The 21,184-nt window shown below is 49.5% G+C and overlaps 1 protein-coding gene and 2 long non-coding RNA genes across 10 annotated transcripts in view; 1 reads left to right on the plus strand and 2 right to left on the minus strand.

Moving 5' to 3' along the window:
* Positions 1–4,344, minus strand: part of LOC129392311 (uncharacterized) — an 8,915-nt gene extending 4,571 nt beyond the window's left edge. The window contains exons 1-3 of one of the 3 annotated variants that reach the window (XR_008618016.1): positions 4,259–4,344; positions 475–579; positions 82–180 (exon numbers count right to left, since the gene is read on the minus strand). This is a non-coding gene — a long non-coding RNA (uncharacterized lncRNA). Of the gene's footprint in view, positions 1–81; positions 181–474; positions 580–2,135; positions 2,334–4,258 lie in introns of all 3 variants that reach the window. The other 2 variants (XR_008618017.1, XR_008618015.1) reach the window with 2 other exon arrangements.
* Positions 3,506–20,989, plus strand: ETS2 (ETS proto-oncogene 2, transcription factor). 4 transcript variants are annotated; one of them, XM_024120295.3, is made up of 10 exons: positions 3,506–3,753; positions 7,839–7,910; positions 11,145–11,256; positions 12,424–12,543; positions 12,863–13,069; positions 14,590–14,673; positions 15,696–15,920; positions 16,754–17,017; positions 18,720–18,838; positions 19,753–20,989. In XM_024120295.3, the coding sequence occupies exons 2-10, from the start codon at positions 7,839–7,841 to the stop codon at positions 19,966–19,968; spliced, it is 1,419 nt and encodes a 472-aa protein (XP_023976063.1). In that variant the 5' UTR covers positions 3,506–3,753; the 3' UTR covers positions 19,969–20,989. The 4 variants fall into 4 exon arrangements, with proteins under 4 accessions (XP_023976063.1, XP_023976064.1, XP_028348473.1 ...); XM_024120296.3 differs by having other exon boundaries at positions 3,508–3,753; positions 12,863–13,063; XM_028492672.2 differs by lacking the exon at positions 3,506–3,753 and adding an exon at positions 5,539–5,677 and having other exon boundaries at positions 12,863–13,063.
* The window catches only part of LOC114486684 (uncharacterized), a 50,646-nt gene continuing 38,296 nt past the window's right edge, over positions 8,835–21,184 (minus strand). For all 3 annotated transcript variants that reach the window (XR_003680816.2, XR_003680827.2, XR_003680821.2), the window contains one exon: positions 8,835–9,040. This is a non-coding gene — a long non-coding RNA (uncharacterized lncRNA). The remainder of the gene's footprint in view (positions 9,041–21,184) is intronic.

Here is a 21,184-nt window from a genome sequence, read left to right on the forward strand (position 1 = left end):
GGAGAGGCCATAGCAGTGAGAGGCCCGCGTACCGCAAAAAAAAAAAAAGAAAAAAAGAAAAAAGAAAAGGGTAGAAACTACCTGCTCTTGCATAGTGTGGGACCATCTTGTTGCGGGGAGGGGGCTGGGAGGCTGCTGGATGACCCTAGCTCGGCCCGGATTCCAGGAACCAGTGCCAGCCTGTAGATGGGCCCAAAGAGAGCGCAGCTGGGTGGTATACACTCTGTGTGCATATTTGTTGTGTGTGGTGGGAGGAAATGCGGGAGGTTTTAAAGTTTAATTTCATCTGTTCCTTGACCCCAACATGCATCAGTGGAATAACTACTGCCAGTCATGACCCCGTGACTGCAGGGTGAATGGTCAGCAAAGGAAATGTAGGTGCCAGAAAAATATGCATGCATTAAATTATTTCTATCTCTAAGTGCATTTCCCCCTCCACTGCCCACCCACCTCCCAGGATTTCCAAAGTCTCACATTTGTGCATGATCTTTGCAGAACCGTGGACTTCATTTTTACTTCTTCAAGGGCAGGGACTAAGCCTTTACTCATCTGTCTTCTCAGTAGCTGACACTGTGTTTGCTAAATGAATAAATGATACTTCTCAGACCAGATGACGTCTGTTTAGCTTGCAAGTGGAAACCACCTGTACGGTTTCCACTTGCAACTGTATGTTGACTATTGATTTGGATTTCAAGATAAATACAGACGTGTTTCTAAGGAAAAGTTTTTGTTGTTGTTTGTACAGAATAACTTGGTAAGCTAATCATTTTTAATAATTACGTCTGGATTCTAAAGAACTCTTTACCTGCATTTTACCCTCTAGACATTTACTATTTATAACGCATACATTCTACTGTAATTTCCTCTTTCTTCTTCTCCTCTATGAGCTCCCCTCTTTCTTAAAGGACGAGTTAAGACTGCTCTTACACTCACCCTGACGTGGTACATTGGTCATTTCACCTGATGGGCCTCCTGACTTTTAATTTCCTTCTAACACCTTTGACTTTTGATCTTGAAGCGCAAGGGCCATACTTTTATTGGGTTTAATTTACTGGAAAACCCGATGTTCCTCGTGAATCAAGCCATAATAGTCAATGAATAATCACAGGCTGCAGCCAGGCTGGGTTTCAGTTCTGCTGAGTAACTAGGAAACCGACTAACAACAGGAAGGTAAAAAATGTTAGGAACCCTGATATGGCCCCAGAACTAGGAAAAGACATTTTATTATGAGCATGTGACCACCCAAGCATAGAGGGGGATCAGCCACCGCAGAGGACCCAGGGCAAGGGGGTTGCTTGACTGAGCCCAGGGCTCCTGGGAAGGGGAACAGGGAGTGGCAGAGACCTGGGTGGGGGTCAGGAGTACAGGCTTGTGTGTGACCCCAGCTTCCTCCCTCGCGCCTCTGCACCTCTTTCAGCTCTGCATTTTGCTCCTGGATAGATTACTTTCTGTCGGGTTTCACACATTTATATCTGAGAGGGTAGGGATGATTTTTTTTTCCACGTATATATTTTTTAAAGGATTTTTCATAAAATGCTCCCAGAGGGGAGCTTGGAAAAAGACACTTAATAGCTATATCATTTTTAACCTCTCTCTACCATGTGCTGAACAAATTCTTTACAAATTTGGTTCTGTGTCAGATGCCCATCACAGCCTGATGACATAGGTGCCATAATCACCCTTGCTTCTACAGAGGCGAGAACTGGCCCAAGGTTTAGCCAGTTAGAACAGAGGAAAAGTTGGTTGTCAGGAATGGACTGTCTCCAGACTCCAATGCCACTTCTTCTGATGTCTTTCTGCTCAGATGTGTTGGAAACGCCCCTCCCCTCAACCAGCCCCTCAAGGAGGAAAGATGTCTTCCCACTGAGTCAGTGGACCTCAGGGACTCAGGGAGCCCCCGATCACCTAGCACCGGAGACCCACGGGCATGGGAACAGGTCCTATGGACAAGGCAGCCCCACTCCGGGCAACTGAACTTGACCTAAGGGCTGTCTGTACCAAGCTTCTCAGATGCTTTCAGTAGCCTGGGGGAAAAGACCCTCTATTGGCTGAAACTGCAACCCAGATGAGTCAGTATTTTCTGCTACAGTTAAAAATAAATAAATAATACTCTTTATGTCTCCATGGTAACTTACTATGGATCTGTATCTCATTTATGAAACTCCTTCTTGACCTATCTGTGATTTCTGTTCCAGGCCTGAACGTACACGGAGAAACCATCAGAATCAGTTCAATCTGCTGGAAATATCAATCTTCTCAGCACCTGGTTGTTTGAGCCGTGTAGACCCTGCCTCTGACCCATGCAGTGGTGACACCCGGAGACCCTCAGGTACCTGGAAACATTAAGGTGCCACAGTATCTCAATTATCTGGATAACTCCTGGTTTAGGGTTGCCATGGAAACCAGGAACCTTGGTAACAGAGAAGTGAGGCCTTTCCTCTCTCCCTTCACAGCACTGCAGTCCCTGAGATGCATCAAATTTCAGCCCCTGGCCTTTTCTAAGCTGAGCTATTTTATTTTATAACCACTTTTAGGAATCTAAATATTCCTCCAAAATATTGAGAATCTGACCTGAATCTGAATAGGAAATGTGCACGTTTCTAGCCAGGGACTCAAGTATTGAATATTTCCTGCTAAAAATGGAAATGGGAGGTATGGGTGATGGTTTTGATCATAGTTAGAAGTCAGATAAACTGGAGTTTCAACCCGGAATTTCCCATTTATATGTCTTATGACTTGGCAAGGTATTTACCCTGAGGGTCAACTCCCTCATATTTAAAGTGGGGACAATAATGCCTTGGAGAATTATCATGAGGATTAGCCCAGGGAAGCTCAGTCGAGGCTGGTTACTACTAAGGCACCGCTCAACTCTAGGGGGTGCCACTCACACGGAGGCTGTAGGAATGGGGCTTCTCGGAGCAGGGGGCTCCGTGACCCATCAAAGGGCCCATTTTGCATCTTTATCATCTCAGCGTCAGCATGACAGAATGATCAGAAATAAAAATGATCAGAAATCATAAGTCCACGAGGAGGTCCAAGAATGGCGCCAGAATGACTCCCTTATGACCCCAAGCCCTGCGGCCACTCGGTGGCACCAGCACTACTCCAGTCCTGCCAGGGCACGTTTGGGGTTAAAGCCTCCGGACCCGGGGAAGAAACCAAAGAACGACTCTCCTCCTGAGCTCCCGGGACACACAGAGCACGGGGCGCCAGGCCTCGGAGTCCCCGGCCCAGAGCGGCCCGGGAACAGCGGGCGAGGGACAGCCGAGTGACCTCAGGCGCCGAGCGACGTCCCGCCTGAAAGGTCCGGCTCCGCCCCCTGCTCTTCTCCTCCCCCCTCCCCCCCGCGGCCCTCCCCTCCGCTTCGCACCCTCCTCTCTCTCCTCCCCTCCCCTCCCCCGCCCTCTGCAGTCTCTCCTCCACTCCTCCCCTCCCCTCCCCCCTCCCCCTCCCCCTCAGCCCCTCCTCCCCTCCTCGCTGCCGTCTCTCCTCCCTCTTCCCTCCTCCCTTCTCCCCCCGCTCCTGAAGAGCGCGCGGCGGAGGGGACCAGCCGGTTACTTCCTCCAGCGGCTGCGCGGAGCGCGGGGTAGCCCCAGCCCCGAGCGCCCGGAGCCCGGCCGCCCGCCGCCCCCCGCCCATCCCGGCCTCGCGGACGTCCCCCCGCCCGCGCCCGCGCCCGCGCCCGCGCCCTAGCCGGCGCGCACCGAGGAAGCCGGGCCCCGAGCCGCCGGCGGCCCTGCCCGGAGAGGCGCGGTAAGAGCGGGATCGGGCCGGGCGGGCGGCCGGGGTCCGGCGGGGAGCGTCCTCCGGCGCCGGATCCTCCACCGGGGGACCCAGGAACCGGGCGGGGGACGTGGGTGGCTCCGAGGTCCGGATCCCGGGGCGCAGCCGGGGTCCAGGCTGGGTGGCGGCTATCCGTAGCAGTCGGGGGTCGCGCGTCTGGGATCCGGTCCGCTCGGGGCTCGTGTTCCTGGGGCCGAGTGGCTTTCGGGGCGGCGGGCCGAGCTCGGAGTGGGCCCGGCGGTGACGGGCGGAGCAGGCTGCGAACTTGGGCCGCGGCCCCGGGGTCGCCGAGGTGGCAGGGGCGGGCGGGGCGCGCCGGCTTGTTTCACTTGCTTTTGTTTTAAAAGGAAACGCGGGCGTGGTAGGGGGGCTCCTGCCAGTGGGCGCCCGGCGGACCTGATTTCGCGAAGGGGTGGGGGACGCTGGAGAAGGTGTCCGAGGGCCCCCGGCGCGCCCGGGTTTGCGGGTGACTTACGGGAGGACGCCGGACCCGGGAAGATCTGGGGTGCCGGGCGCCTGAAACACCTGGGAGGCTGCGGCTTCCCGAAAACGCGCCGATCCCAATCCCCCGGTCACCTGCGCGGCCAGGTCCCGGGCCCGGCCGTGGCAGCGGGCGAGGGAGGGGCCGGGAGGGTCCTGCGGCTCCAGTGGGACCCCCGCGGGCGCCCCAGGACCTCTGGATCCGGGCCCCTCGGTCCTGCGAGGCGAACATGGGGAGCCTGTCGGAAATGGAGATGTGGGTGCGCAAGGCTGACTTTATTTTCCCGTTCGCAGAGCATTTTGGATGAAGGGGTAACAGCGTTTGAGCGTGTATGGCTTTTTTTTTTTAAGCACATGAGACTTTTATATTGGCCTGTATTCAATTTTAGGGTATCCGAAAATAGTAGTTGACCTGCTACTACTGATTTAGAAAGTAAAGAAGTGAGCAGTTCCCTTTGGAGATAGGGGTAATTTATTTTAATTTACCCGTAAGAGATTATGTTTGTTCCGTACAGTGGAAGCGGCTGTGCACTGTCTGCTTCCCACATCACCACCAATCAGAGAGATAAATCTCTGAGTTAAGGTTTATTACAATCCTGAATGATATCGCAGTACAGTAAATGCTAGCTCTCCGAGTCCTGCAGGGAGATAGTCAAACACTCATTTCTGGGATTAGTCATTCCTCTCTCTAGATCGATAACTTTCAAAGGAAAAAGCAAACCAATCTTCAAAAGTGCGTTTCAGGTTTGTTTTTCTTTATTCTTGCTTTTTAAAAATTTACCTAAATGCAAACCTGTGCTCTAATCTCACATAAGCGATCACTTGTTCCCATAAGGGTACTGTTGTGCGGCAAGTTCTGCTTGTTTTAAAATTTAACCGTTCTCGGCCCTTCCATTTCTGCCATTTTCCCTTGTTTTTGTTGTCCAAAAGCATCCATCAATAGGGCAACACGAAAAAGATCTAAGTGTGAAATTGACTTAGGTGGAGAAACTTGGCCTGTCTGCCACCTTCACAAGCTGTGTTGAGTAAAATAAGGGAACTTAAATTTGATTATTTATGTGTTTGCCAGAAACCATTGGTAGAGCATTGTGATTCTCCATGGTTTTTACAAAACAAATTGAAAGCCGGACAGCAGAAGAACTCTATTCCATAGCTAGTCAGTACAGCTCTTTATGTGGGAGTGGTAGACTGCCTTTCCTCCTGGTATTTGTACACAAAAATCAGGCGGGGCTTCTCCATCGCCTTCCACATCTATTCTCTGTCCATCTCGGTGAAGCTGAAGAATGTGGAATTAAGTCTGCAAACCAGGCGAAGAAGATGGGTAACTGACAACACCCAAGGTGTGCGTTCATTTTGGTCTCCTGTTTGAGGCTTGCTGATGTAATCATCCGGTGACAGGACTTAGTTCATCCAGGTCAGTGGCATAAAGCTCTACATTAAGGAGCATTTCACATTATGAAGCGTCTCGAGCAGGGGCCTAGTCTGATGATATCTGTGTGCCATCTCTGCTCTTTACTGATGTGCTGGGAGGAGGGCGTACGCCTCATCATTTGGGTGATCCTGGCTCCTGGAGGAGCTCAGGAGGTAGGGCCATACTCCCCGGGGGTTTGGTCTGCCCTGTGCCCCTTAGATGCCCCCGCAGTAGCTGTGTGATCCTGGGCAAGATCCCGAGGTCTCTTGCCTCACTGTAAGATGGTATAACGTCTGCCTCTCAGGGATGTCAGACAGTTGAGTGAGGTGGGAAGGTGTGGTGCCCCAGCTCAGGCTTAGCCCTTAGCAAGGTGGAATCTACCAGGTGATCATCAGTAGTGAGTATTGATTCTTGAGTGCATGTGGATGACAGGATTCACCAAGTGGAGATTCTGAGCAAACGAGGTCACTTTTGATCCAGGACAACTCCTCCCCTCCAAACCCCAACTCCCACCCCTCCACCCCCAACTATGATTTACTGTCCAAGCTTTCGCGCCTCCACTGGCCCCCAAGATAACTACCCGCACTCTGAGGGTTTTTACAGGCCTGTCCAGTGCCTCTGGCCTCCCTGGTGGCTGGGACTCTCCTCCCGTACTGCCTTGCTAGCCAAGGGGGTGTGTGTCGGTGTGCTGAGTTGTTGGGAGGTCTGTTTAGCCATAACGTTGACTATAAAGAGAAAACAAGAAAGTACAAACTCGAATTAAGTAGTTACAGGAAAATAAGCTCTTTGCCTCCGCCAGTGAGTCTGTCCATTGCACAATGTTTTAATTACTCAAGGTTCTTGGTTGTAACAGGTAGGAGCACTCAGTGGAGACCGCAGGGTGGGCAGTTAGAGGTACCCCATAAAGCTTCCTTCTAGACCTCCAGCTCAGGGTCATGAAGCAGGGAGGGTGGGTTACTGTCATAGGGGATTCCCAGGTTATGTGAAAATCAGCTTTAGTTGCTCTGTTTTTTTAATCTAACAAACACTAAGGCAGGATTATCGAAGTACCTTTCTCACTTATTAATGTTTAACTTACTCCACCAAACAATTACATTTTAGGGCCCCAGATAAGTTTTCAGTCGTTTACAGCAATCACAGGTCACATATGGAACTGTCCAAGTGCCAGTCACACATGCAACTCTTAAGTTTTCTAATAGCCACGGTAAATATGGTGAAATTAATTTCAATGTGTTTCAATTAACCTCGCACAGTCAAAATATTACATAAACATGCAGTAAATACAAAGTACCGAGATACTTCACTTTTCGCTCTGAAATCTTTGAAATTGAGAGTGTGTTTTACATGCTGAGCACATCGGAGTTCGCCCTAGCCCAGTGCCAAGCGCTCAGGAGCCCCACGTGGCTGCTGGCTGCCACGTTGGTCAGTGCAGGTCCAGGATAAGACCAGACCATCCAAGCAAGTAAGGCAGATCCATGATCAGAATTACTTCCTCTTCAAGAAATGCACAGCTGAGCAACACGCAAAGCAGACGTCTTTTGAGCTTGTGTATTCAACGCAGGAGGATCTAGACAATGCAAGAGGGTTTGAGCTCCAGCCCTGGTTCTCCCTTTTATCTGCTTCCTGGGCCTGTGCTTCCTCACAGCTTGGAGAGGGGAGGGGGCCTCCGAGGCGGGTCTCCCAGAAGGCTTTCCTGGATCTGGATCTGTCTGGGAGCTGCGGTGGCACGTCATTGCTGCGCTTGCCCTGGAGCCCCCAGGTTGAGCTGACTGTCCCCCTTGCATACGGGAGATAGCCCTCGCCCTGCCCGGCAGCCCCCCAGCCCCACACCCTGAGGTGACCTCGGAATTGACAGCGGAAAGCAGATCCTCCACTCCTGTCCTGGAAGGACCCAGGCCCTCAGCCCAGCTCACCCAGCCAGCCAGAAGGCAACTTTATCTGTATGCCTCAAATCTAAATGGAATTCAGCCGAGAATCAGCATTATTATTTAATTGCTTAAGTAACATCCCATTTGTGAGAACAATTCCTGGCATTCAGTTTTGAATGACCTGTTAGGGCTGGAGAACTTGGACCAGCTCAGCCAGAGTTAGGTGTGGATGTGGACTTGATTTGTTGCCTCTTTGACTTTCTTCATGTCTTTTCCTTTTTCTTTTTTTTTTAAAGATGAATGATTTTGGCATCAAGAACATGGACCAGGTGGCCCCCGTGTCCAGCAGTTACAGAGGGACACTCAAGGTGAGTGAACAAGTTTTAATTAAAACTTAAAAAAAAAAAAAAATTGGAAAACTCAATCTCTAGGAGAAAAAACAGTGGGTTGGGTCCCAGAAGACCGGTTCTAGCCCTAGCTTTTTAATTAACTGGCTGTGTGACTCTGGACTGTTTGCTTAATCTCTCTGGGCCTCCGTTTTCCAGTCTGCAAAATGGGTGTCCTGGTGCTTGTTCGACTTGTCCTCCAAGATATGAAACCGTTTAATGTGTAGATGGTGAGGCCTTTGTAGTTTCTTTCGGAGGCTCCTACCAGGTGAAAAATCCTTTCAATTCTCCAGAGAACAGAGCTGGAGGAGCTATCTGTTCTGTCCCCCAGGAGTGGGTGACAGAAAAGCTGTTTAAGAACTGAAATGAACGGGTTTAGAAGAGGCAGGCGGGCCCACCTGCTGCTGTTGCTCCCATCAGAAGGGTCGGCGCCCACCGGGATGCAGGCAGTCTGCATCCATTGTGTCCTTCCAGGCGCAGCTGCGCCTGTTTATGTAAACCAAAGAAAGAACAGATTAAAGATGAAAGAGCCTTCTCGGCTGGGTAATAAACATTCCGCGTAGTTTCTGTCTCAACCCCTTTGGGGAACATTCTTTAGCAGCACAAACTGATAATTTCCCATTTGCCTGCTACAAATGTGACGGCGAGATTTGATTGGGGTTTTTTCAGTGTTGAGTAGTAAACATGTCTCAGAAACAGCGATTTTAAATTGGCCTCCTCCTAGCTTGGTGTTTTGTACGATAATGTGTCTCTGGCGTGTTACATTCTTCTCAGTAGATCAGCGTGAGGTTATCGGTCTGATAGAACCGCAAGAGGCAAAAATTGGCACAGGCCTTTCTAGAGTGTCATGAAATTCATCAGACGTCAAGTCAGCGAGGTTTTCTTTTTTCTGTTCATTTTGGTCAGACGTTTTCAGTGTTGGCGTGGCAGAAACCATACAAGAAATTATGGTATTAAGTTTGAAAACGACCCCTCTAGAGAGAAGACTTCTCCTATGAACTAGAAGAGTTTGACGATGCCTGTGCCATCTCTGGGCTTGGAGAAGAAATTGTCATTGCTGAAATTTGATGTGTTGAAATACGCAGCAGGAATTTGTCTTGTCTTTTGGCTTCCTGGTTTTAAAAAAAAAAGAACAGTCAGGAGTACAGTCATGAAAGGGCAGGCATTTCTTAGTCACCTGGGCAATGCTAGTGGGAACTTTAAAAATCTATTGGCTATTTCACCAAAATTGGCACTGCTCTAAGGTAGTTCGTAAGCCGAGGTGAGTATTTCACACTCGCAGGATTGGTCTTCCCCCCGTGGGCTTTGGGCAATAGGTCATCCTCGCTTTGGGTTTTGGGGAGCTGGGCTCCAACATCATTGGGACATCATCGGGTTGAGCTCCTACTTCTTATGTAATGCGTCATTCATTGTTCTGCATTTCTAAAAAGAAAGCACACAAACTGTTTGATTTGTAAATGTGTTACACATTTTTTAATTGATGACTCAACAGATGGGTCATCACATTGCACATGACATGGGATTTCCAGCTTATGTTGGAAAAATATAACCTTTCTTCACGTTTTTCTTCAACAAGTTAGGCCATGATGAATCAAGCCTTCATCTGTTACATGTGTTACTCATAAATGAGTCTTTTTTTCCTTTTTTTGACCGCGCCATGCAGCTTGAGGGGTCTTAGTTCTTAACCAGGGATCGAACCCGTGCCCCCTGCAGTGGAAGTGCAGTCTGAACCACTGGACCACCAGGGAAGTCCCAATGAGTCTTACATTAAAGGCTATTCCATTTGTAAATGTTAGATGAGATTATTAGAAATCCTCACAGCTTCAGGCGTATCTTTCCCTGTGTATTTCTCCCCCTCTTTCCCCTAAATGAGAGGTAGTTTAACTTTAAACCTATTTTCTTTAGAAATCTTTCCTCTTAATAGACGATGGGGGAGGGGTGTCCTTTTCAATACACTAAACTTTTACAAAATTAAGTCTTAAGGAATGTTCTCATATGTATTATTATTTTCTGAACCGTTGGAATAGATGAGGAAGGACGTATAGTTTCAGTTGCAGTGTTTCATGGTAAACATTTCAGAATAAATGCTTCAACAGAAAAAGTAATGTATTTTGTTGTTTGATTTTTCATTTTCATTTAATCACTCGCCTTTCATTTTAACTACAGTGAACCAAGTCGTTTTTCTTATACACACAACAGCCTAAGCATCCCTCCCAAGTAGCTTAGAAGGCCCAGGTGTTCGGATCGCAGTGGTCTCTGAGTCTCTCCAGGCACTGTTCTAAGATTCTCTTGCTTTTAGGTTTGTTTACTTAATTTATTCATTTAAATTGGTTAGGCCATTAAAAATAAGTTCCCAGGGCTTCCCTGGTGGCGCAGTGGTTGAGAGTCCGCCTGCCGATGCAGGGGACGCGGGTTCGTGTCCCGGTCCGGGAGGATCCCACGTGCCGCGGAGCGGCTGGGCCCGTGAGCCGTGGCCGCCGAGGCTGCGCGTCCGGAGCCTGTGCTCCGCAACGGGAGACGCCACGGCAGTGAGAGGCCCGCGTACCGCAAAACAACAATAAGTTCCCAGTCATTCTGGCTCTGCGGTTGTTGACAGGCAGACCTTGCTGTGTTGTACTTCGCTTTACTGCGCTTTTTACAAATTGAAGGTCTGTGCCAACCCCGCATCGTAAGTTTATCGGCACCGTTCTTCCAACAGCATTTGCTGTCTTCGTGTCTCTGTGTCACATTTTGGTAATCCTCGAAATATTTGAAACCCTCCACCGGTGAAATGATTACAGCTCTCTGAAGGCTTAGATGATGGTTAGCATTTTTTAGCAATAAAGTAGTTTTTAATTAAGGTATGCATAGTTTCTAGACATAATGCTATTGCACAATTAATAGTGTAAACGTAACTTTTACATGTATTGGGAAACCAAAACATTTGTGTGACTCGCTTTACTGCAGTATTCACTTTATTTTGATGGTCTGGAAGCACATCTGCAATCTCTCCAGGGTATGCCTGTAAGTGATCCAGAGTAAAATCGAATCCTTCTGGTTGCTTTGACCCTGTCAGAAGTCTCCTCAGAGTACTGACTGGCTGATTCCATGCGTGGCTCTATGACTGGCAGCTTACTCAGGGTGTATCAGTGAGGCTGCCCGTGGACCACTTTGAAAATAGGTCATTAAATAAGTTTAAATGTCGCGTTTCCGTTTTCTTTCCCTCTGCTTCTGCAGCGCCAGCCTGCCTTTGACACCTTTGATGGCTCCCTGCTCGCTGTTTTCCCCTCCCTAAATGAAGAGCAAACACTCCAGGAAGTGCCAACAGGCTTGGATTCAATTTCTCATGGTAACTTGTTACTCAGACTTGACAAGTTGAGCGTGATGTCCCGAAGTAGTTCAGTTCATAGATTATAATTCATAAGTGGCGAATGTTGGTATCTTGAATGTTTGCATGAAGAGTCCAGGAGAGGCTCAGATCTGAGAGAAGACAGTTTTCCTTTTTTAATGTGCTTGGTGACTCTGAGGTCCTCACTTGCCAGACACACCCCAGGGAGGGTGGGTGCCCTGCTAGGAGCAAACCACAGGGGTCCCCCCCGCCACCAGCTTCTCCTTAGGATATTTCAACACTGCAGCCAGCCCGGGCCCCATCTCCCAGTCCCCTCTGCGAAGCAGACCGGTAGCCATTAAAATGCACCCCAGCTTTTCATGCCGGGGTCTCATCCTTAGCTGGATCTTCCTCCCCTACCCCGAGTTTTGGGGCGACAGATTATGCCTCCTCGTCTTCACCCATCTGCGTTTGCCTCCTTAGTTCTTAACGTCATTGTTCATTCTTCTTAAGGGAATAGCGCGTCAAGTAATGCCTCTGAGATTACTGTGATAGAGTTATTAGTTGGAAACATTCCAGAAATTACTTTGTCATATGAAGTAGGGGCTAGAAAATACAGCCCAGAAAATTAATTAAAACACACATGCTTGCGTAAGCGTGCCATCATGTGACGGTCATTTATCATTCTTGAAATTGCTGAGGGAATCCAGAGAAGGCTGTGTTTCAATAAAAATTGACGTCACGGGTGCTAAGTGCTGTGTGTTCCTGTTACATCTGATGTTCCTTTGCTGCCGCTTAGTTTAATGGAAGTCGCTTCCAGCTTAGCCATTTACAACCCCTTAAGGCTTTTGGCCAAAAACCTTGCAATTTCTTTCATTGTCAAAAATGTAAGAATAGTCTTAAATAGAAGCGTTATCTAGGCATCGCTGCTCTACGAGGTTTGGCAAAAAATCGAACTCGAGTTTTATTTTAGATTTTTTAAAAATAAGTGTGGTTACGAGATGTATAATATTTTCTCCACTGCAGGCAAAAAAACAGTTTTTGTTAATATTTACACTCATCTAAGGAGTGATGCAGAAGATTTGAGGTCAGAATTTCTCCCCTAGAAGCTGCCTCCCCACCCCCTCAGTCCTCCCTGTGTTGCTGCCAGCCTGAACCCCTAACGTCCCCTTGGGGTTTCTTTTCCAGACTCGACCAACTGTGAGTTGCCTCTGTTGACCCCGTGCAGCAAGGCCGTGATGAGTCAAGCCTTAAAAGCTACCTTCAGTGGCTTCCAAAAGGAGCAGCGTCGCCTCGGCATCCCAAAGAGTAAGCGCTCCTTCCTGGAGCTTTCTGTGCCTGCACTGTACTAGGCAGAGCCGTCGGGCTGCCATAGCTTGAGAAGACTTAGTTTCGAGCATTTGTTGAGGGCGTATTGAAAAGAGGGACAGAGCGGTCATTAAGCTGAGCCAGTTTTTATTTCCAAATCCAACCGACTGAACGCTCCATCCAGCACTGCGGTCAGTGCCTCAACAGCTTCCTGGGTGTCTTGTTCATTTCCCTGGACTCTAGGGTGCCCGTCCGGGCTCTGCGGGTAAATCAGGAGTGCTTCTGGCCTTACTGCCTCCTTTGCTTCCCTCCCCGGTAGATCCGTGGCTGTGGACTGAGCAACAGGTGTGCCAGTGGCTTCTCTGGGCCACCAACGAGTTCAGTCTGGTGGACGTCAACCTCCAGAGGTTCGGCATGACCGGCCAGGTGTTGTGTAACCTTGGCAAGGATCGCTTTCTGGAGCTGGCGCCTGACTTCGTGGGTGACATTCTCTGGGAACACCTGGAGCAGATGATCAAAGGTACTGGTGAGCGACTGGGCTCCCCAGGCGGGGTGAGCATAGCAGGGAAGAGTGATGCCGGGGGCGGGGGGGGGCCGTCTACGGTTGGCATTTCAGTGACGTAGGGCAGATTGTCTGAAGATGCCACTGGCGTGAGTCAGCTACGTGGCGGTGATTTATGGATTTTGACTCCACTTAAGTACGAGTGTGGGGAGCATTGGCCACAAGGCAGGAGCCTTAGTCACCAAGGTGTTCAGTGCCGCCGGACGTCGTGAGTTGGAGTTGGAGGCGTACGTGTGGCCTGGTCAGGTGAGGAGACAGCAAGAAGGCCCGTGTTTGGAGCTCACTTCACAGAGCCTTAGGAAAGAAGTCAGCCTCGGTGAAAGTGAGCCTTTGTTCAGATAAACCGGGAATTTCATAGTAACATTTCCTAAGGCCAAATGGAATCCAACAGAGAATTTTTTTGTTTTATGTTTATAAACCGATACATACAAGTAATTGATACATATTTACACACTGACATATTATACAGGAACTGGCCTTTGAGCAAAAAGAGCTCCTATGTAGAAAGTCTTGATCTAGACCTAAAAAGAGCATTGACACCAATGTTAAAGATATATTGAGTTACAAAGGAGAAACGGTATAGTGAGGGAATCCTTCAAGTTAAAAATGTAAGAAAATAAGCCCATGAGAAGAGTTCAGGGACGTATTGCTCATTTAATTGATTTTCAACTCTGAGTTTCAACGTCCGTTACAGACTCAGAATCTTAAAATGATCTCAGGGTCACCTGCCAGCTCTTCTTAGTTATGGCTTCTGAGGGCCAGGGAAACTTAAAGACCCTCAAATTTTCCCTGAACTTGGACACGTCTGGTCTGACAAGTTTCTGGTGAATCTATTTGCTGGCAAGTTAGACCTGTTTTGCCATTTCTCGCGTGTGAGTCTGTGTGGGTCTGGATTTGTGGGTGTGCATGCGGCTGTGTGTTTGTAGCACGTAAGCACGTACAGGGAATGCTGACCTTTTCCCTTTAAGTTCCTGTGCGTGCGTGTCCCCGTTCGGAGGCCCATAGCACTGCTTTGACCTCTCTTTCTGTAACAGCGCTCACCACCCCTGGACACACCTCAGGGTTTGAGGCAATGGGTCAGAAGCTTCACCAGGGCAGGAACTGTGCCATGTTACTAATCTGCTTTATTCCAGCCCCTGGTACAGGGGGTACTTCGTACGCATTTAACCCTTTGTCGACTACATAGATGAATTCAAGACACCACCTAGATCTCTCAAATTGTATACTAGGAAATTTAACTTCGCCAGTAGCAGCGCTGAGGAGTTTAGAAGACTTATTCTAGTTATCAGAAGAATACATTTCTGTCTCTAGTGCTTTTAAACGACATGATGACATGGAACACCGTCAGATTAAGTGGGAAGGGCTAAAATGCATTTTGTTACGCTGAAATAGCCATAGAACAGTAATTCAGAAAGGAACTTTTTTTCTTCTGTAGTTTAAACCTCTCAATTTGTAATCTTATGTCTCCTCTGTCTATGTTTCAGAAAACCAAGAAAAGACAGAAGATCAGTATGAAGAAAATTCACACCTCACCTCAGTTCCTCATTGGATTAATAGCAATTCGTTAGGTCAGTGCAATTAATTCTGCCCTTAAGAGCTTCTCAGTTTTCCTGTTAGATTCACGGAAGGTTCGAAGGCAGAACCTGCACTGTCCCATACGGCGATCACACACATTCAGAAATCCAGAAGTGCGGCTGGTCCACATTGAGACGTGTAGGGAGAGTATAACGCACACCCGCCCGATCGGAAAGTCTTAATATTGAACAGAGAATGGCAATACCTCCTAAATAATTTTAAAAATTCTGATTACATATTGAAATGATAATGGCTCTCTTAGGTCAAGTAAAACATTCAAATTCATTTCGCCAGTGTCTTTTTAGTTTTTCAGCGTGGCTACTAGAAAATTTAACATCACATCAGTGACTTATGTTATCTTTGCTTTGGCCAGGGCTATAAATTGGCAATTTATAACTCCAGGGGCGGAATGGAGTGAGCCAGTTGCTGTGGTCAGATTAGTGTAACAAACAAAGGTGGCAGGCCCCGGAAGTGTGTGGACAGCAATACTAAATTTGCCCTGAACTTTGGGGTTTAAATAGGTGTCATGGAATTCTGTCCCTCCTCCTGGTGGTTGACACTGGCGAGTGCAGGTTTTGGTGGTCCGCCAGCCAGAGTGGGCAGGGCAACTGGAGATACTCCCTTATGGGTCACTGGCTGGGCGGCAAATCACTTCATCTGTCTGAGCCTTGGTTTCCTCAGAAGCTGAAAGATCCAGTGACCCTGTTGTCCCAAGGCTCACATGGAAGCACTTGAAAAACAAGAGATGTAGAAATATTCACATGAGGCATTGCATCCGGGGTCCAGGGGCTGCAGGCGCTTTGGAAACGGGCTCCTTGACTGAGAAGACGAACAGTTAGAGAAGGGGAGGACACAGTAGAAAACTTGCCCACCCAAGCTCACACGTCCACTGGGGTTTTGGGGAGGGAGGGCTGGAGTGGGCAGAGCAGCTCGCGCTCCGTTTTGAGGTGTGGAGGGTCTCTGGTCATCGCGCTGACGTCGCCCGACGGCTCTGCCATCTGTGGTCCTGTTGCAGGTTTTGCCGTGGAGCAGGCGCTGTATGGAATGCAGACGCAGAGCTACCCCAAAGGCGGCCTCCTGGATGGCCTGTGTCCAGCATCCTCAGCGCCCAGCACCCTCGGTCCCGAGCGGGACTTCCAGATGTTTCCCAAGGCCCGACTCAGCACCGTCAGCATCAACTACTGCTCCAGCAGCCAGGACTTCCCGGCCGGCACCTTGAATCTGCTCTCCAGCAGTTCTGGTAAGATCCAGGCTTCCAAGTGCCCTTCTCAGCAGGGCTGTTGGTTTGATTCCCGGAGCCACGGCGACGTGAGCGCAGACATCCGGAGTTCGGCCAGTGGAGGAGGTCAAGGACTGGTCCGTTGGGTCACGGTCCAACAGTGATGCTCGGCGAGCTTACTCCTAATGTACCTCAGGTCCCGGGCACTGGGGGTGCCGGGTAAATGACACAGTCCTCGCTCCTGCGGCCAGCGTCGTCCATGCCGTGGGCTATTGGGGGAGGCAGTGTAGGAAGGTGACAGATCTCTTTGTACGGGGATGCATAGGTACTGTGCATGAAGCCCAGGTTGGATTTTTCCATATACACCCCTGTGTGACAGCCACCCAGATTGACGTGGAGGGGGTGCCCGCACCCCACAAGGCTCCCTCACGCCCCCTCCCAGTTAATAGCATCCCCACCCCAAGAGGATCTCATTGTCCTGACTTTTATCACCATAGTTTTGCCAGTTCTTGAACCTGATACGAGTTGTGTTTTCTTCTGTTTGCCTTTTGCTCACGTTGTGCGTGCCTGAGGTCCCTCCACGTTGCTGCCCTTTTCCTTGCTGTGTAGCCCTCTGCTCGGAGCTACATCTGATGCCTCCATCCTGCCGTTGATGGAAGATGCGATTGCGTAGCATATGTATTATAAGGAATAATAAGCAGCTCTGTTTCAGGGCATCGTGAAAAGTCTGGGTGATTCTGAACCAGCAGGGCGAACACTTAAAGGGGGTGATGGCGATGATGCTGCCCCCGTGGGTGGTAGCACCGGACGTTGCGTTGTCCTGGAGGGTCAGAGTCTGCTGTTGTCTCTGCCAGGGAAGCCCGGAGACCACGACTCTGCCGAGACGGGCGCCGACAGCTTCGAGAGCTCGGAGTCACTGCTGCAGTCCTGGAACAGCCAGTCGTCCCTGCTGGACGTGCAGCGGGTACCGTCCTTCGAGAGCTTCGAGGACGACTGCAGCCAGTCCCTCGGCCTCAGCAAGCCGACCATGTCCTTCAAGGACTACATCCAGGACAGGAGCGGCCCGGTGGAGCAAGGCAAACCAGTTATACCTGCGGCCGTGCTGGCCGGCTTCACAGGTGGGCGCCACCCCGGCTCCACGTCCCCTCCCCTGCGCCCGCCCTGCCCTGCGCCCGCCCTGTTTATCAAGGGCGTTTCTCGCTGGACCACATTGTGTTGACACCCCACGTTTTATGCGTGGGGTGTGATCCTGAACCCAAGCGAGCTGTCTCCCTGGATTCAGAAAAGGCCCAATTTGCAGGGATGTCCGCGGACCCAGGGCTCCGCGGCGTGGCTGCGAATCCTCAGCCTGTGCGCTCGCCTGGGATGTGCCCGGCCAGTGCCTAGAGCAGTGGCAGCGAGGGCCGGGGGCCTGTGGAGGCTTAAGCTCTGACTCAGCCGCGCCCGGAATTTCAGAGCATGTAGACTGGCTGGGGGAGGGCCAGCAGAGCCAGCCTCCAGTAACCCGGGCACTGTTTACCCTTTCTTGCTTCTCACATCCATCTTATTTGGAAGGTTTGGGTAAGAGCTATTCTAGGCCGGGGACAAATATTAAAGCTGTTTTTAGAACCAGATATTTCCAGTACTTTAGCGAAAATACCAGAAAATTTTTTTCGCTGCTTCATGTGTCCTTAAATGTGCTTTTTTTTTTTTCTTCATATTTTGAACATATGGAGGAGCCATTGGGGATTTTAAAAAAAGACCTACTTTTAAAAATCCAATAGGTTAAAATAAGAATACGTAGGCACCGATTTTTTTTTCCATCATATAAAACAAATAGCCATGAAAAAGTGTGAAAATACTCAGAGAGTGTGGAAACTGCTGTCATTTTCATACATGGGCATCAGGGCCTGATAAGAAAGTAAACAGCCATGGTGTTGGTGGTTTTCATTTTAATATCAGTTACCATTCATTGCCTGCCAGCTCCGTGTGGTTAACTAGGCATATGGTCAGTAGACGCTAGGACAGCCTAGCGTGGGTGGTAGTAACCCAGTTTACAGGTGGGGAAATGGGCTCAGAGGAAGATAGCTGTCTGTGGTCACCAAGGTCACACAGCCTTATCAACAATATAGCCACTGTGCCTTGCGGAACGGCGCTCGGATAAGCGTGTGGTCCAGGGCGAGGCACCCAGCCACTGAGCCCATCTTATCCTTCATCTTTAAAATATCGATACAGGGATACTTCACAAGGTGGCGGCAGTTCTAAGTATTAATCAAGAAAAGGTATACGAAGAGCACTTTGCAAAGCATATACCTCATCAAATAGAGGCGGTGAGGCCATGGCTACAACCCCGAACGTCCCAGTGACCACTGAGTAAACCACGTCTTGGGTTAAGCTAAGCAATTTGCTCATCGTCATCTGGCAAGAAAGCTACGCGTGGGATTCGGAGAATGACACGCCTCATCCTGTGTCGAAAGGCTGCTTCCACTGCCCGCATCCCCGTCCCACTGGGTGTTTCTAGAAATAAACTTTGAAAGTTATTACATAAGGAACAATTAAATAGGGTGAGGAATTTTGATGTCAAGAGTTGGTGGCCCAGAATTTTTTTTTTTTTTTTTTCCCCAAAAGACCAAACCCAGCAATCGAGGGCCCAGTGGCCTCTTTTTCAGGAGCAGGAGGTGTGGAGGAAACCCTCCAGGACTCTCACCGGCGCCCAGAGCCACACCTTCACCTCGGCACCCAGTCCGGAGCCAGGTCTCACATTCCTTGTTTAAGTAGGATGACTAAAGCCATGCTGTCTTTTAAATCTAGAAAAACATAACCCACCCCCTTTCCCCTCAGGAAGCGGACCTATCCAGTTGTGGCAGTTTCTTCTAGAATTGCTGTCTGACAAATCCTGCCAGTCTTTCATCAGCTGGACAGGGGACGGATGGGAGTTTAAGCTTGCTGACCCCGATGAGGTACGTCCAGAACCTGGGAACTTGCTCTGCAGGCTCTCAAAGCTGATTCCGTCACTTGGGGTCCACAAATCCAATTCTCTGGGTGCAGAAAAGGGGTCACCAGTATACAGATGAGAGCGCTTCCGCAGGAGGCGTTCCTGACTGTCGGGAGATGTGGAGCCTTGTTTCGCCGATGAACAGTTTACAGTGTCCCCTGTTTACGCACGCAGCACCAGGCAGGCTTCACCACCCCGCTCTGTCATCTGGTTAAAAGGTGAAAGCCGTCAACGGAGGCTCTCGCCTGATCATCTGAAGATGCTTTAGGAAATTTGCCTTTTCCCGTGGAGGGACTGAGCCCGCTCGCTCCTCAGCTGAGGTTGGCGGAGCTGCTGCAGCCCCACCTGGAGGAGAAAGCCGAGGGCAGGTCCGATACCAGGCCCTCGAGGACAGTGCAAGGGGGGGGGGGGGGCCTTTGTCTGTGGTACCAGTAGAGTGCGGTCTGTCACCTCCCCAGTATCCCGGGGCAGCAGGAGCAGTGAGGGATGCAGAATGTCCTGAGGTCCTGATTTCACTCAGCAGCTGTGGACATGGTGGTCAGAATTCAAACCCAGGAGGTGGGTGGGACACAGCATTTCCCTTGTCGTGGGACCTCCCTGATTCTGAACCCTTGGCTCTTGGGGGTTTTGCTGAGTGAGAAGGCCCCGCAGACGGAGCTTTGGGTGGGGTCACCTCGCTCTTGCCTCAGCACCTCCCTCCATCCCCCGAGGAACAGCCGGGGGATGCAGAGCCCTGGCACGTGCACAAAAGCAGATGACACCTCTGTGGTCCTTACGTAGTGGTCAAGTGAGCATATGCATCCGAATCGTTGTTGGGAAAGTGATGCACTTTTTCTTAATTGCCAAATTGAATGGAGCTCTTTTCCGTCCGTCCCACAGGTGGCCCGCCGGTGGGGAAAGCGGAAAAACAAGCCCAAGATGAACTACGAGAAGCTGAGCCGGGGTTTACGCTATTATTACGACAAGAACATCATCCATAAGACGTCGGGGAAGCGCTACGTGTACCGCTTCGTGTGCGACCTCCAGAACTTGCTGGGCTTCACGCCCGAGGAGCTGCACGCCATCCTGGGTGTCCAGCTGGACACGGAGGACTGAAGCCTCGCGGGCCTGGAACTGGGGCCACGGGGACCCATCCAAGGACCCTGAAAGGCGGGATCTGTGCATCAGGGAGCGTCTCCAAGAAGCAGTGGCCTTATTTCATCTGGTACCGCGGTTCTCCGCCGAAAGCGGCACGGTTTCTCGCTTCTAACTCCCGCTGCCAGGAACACGCAACTTGAGATGCTGTTACATTAGAACGGCCCAGAAAGAAGCGCCAGGCAGCCGTCCTGGCTCTGGGCAGGCTGTGTCGTGACAGGATCGTTCGGGCTGTTGGGTCTTCTCAAAGGAGCAAGCATGTTGTGGACACACACTTTTGGATTTTCTTTTGACTTTTGCAACCAGGAAACGCCAATGCCAAAGAGGTCTCTGGTTCAGAGGGGGAGGAGAGTGCAAGGAAACAATCGTGCCATTTCGGAAGTTAGTTTGTATATATGACTGTAACCTTATAATTGTTATCAAAATCCCCTAACAGACCTATTTAACAGAAATTGTATATTGTAATTTAAAATAATTATATAACTGTATGTGAAATAAGAATGCAGACGGCATTTTGCAATGTATTCCAGTTGTCAGGAGCACAGGTGGCATTTTGCAAACATTTAATCTGCCAGGGCAGACTAAGAGAAGTTGTAAAGTGTGTATTATTTACATTGACTATACCTACAGGAATAAGGTCTAAGAGGGTTAATTCCTGGGTTTTTTTGTTTTGTTTTGTCTGGGTTATCTATGGCAAGGACTTTGTACATTTGGGAATTTTTATAAGAAACTTAATGTTATTATCTGGGGGCCCATCTGGCCTCTCTGCTTCTCCTTTAATTGTAATGTAAAAGCTATAAAGCAGTATTTTTCTTGACAAATGGCATATGTTTTCCATTTCTATGCATGCCTTTAAGTCAGTTTCTATACAAAACTTATTTTTTAGTTCAACTGTTTTTCCCCCCAACAGCTAACCTCCCCTTGACCAGCCATTTCCTTCCCGTGCCCCAAATTATGCTGTTTGATTAAAATAAGAATACTATTTTTGGAAATATGCGACTCCTTTTCAGAGATCAGGAGGGATTTATGTAGCAGCTATTTTTACTGCAAAAGTAATTCACTGGAAAAAAAATGTAATTTGTAAAGAAAGTTTTATTTTTATCTCAGCTCCATGTAAAGTTGACATACAGAGCTGAAGGTGCAGGGGGAGGGGAAGCTTTATTAAACCTCTTGAACG

This window comes from Physeter macrocephalus, chromosome 8, assembly GCF_002837175.3.
Source record: "Physeter macrocephalus isolate SW-GA chromosome 8, ASM283717v5, whole genome shotgun sequence".
Taxonomy (NCBI): domain Eukaryota; kingdom Metazoa; phylum Chordata; class Mammalia; order Artiodactyla; family Physeteridae; genus Physeter; species Physeter macrocephalus.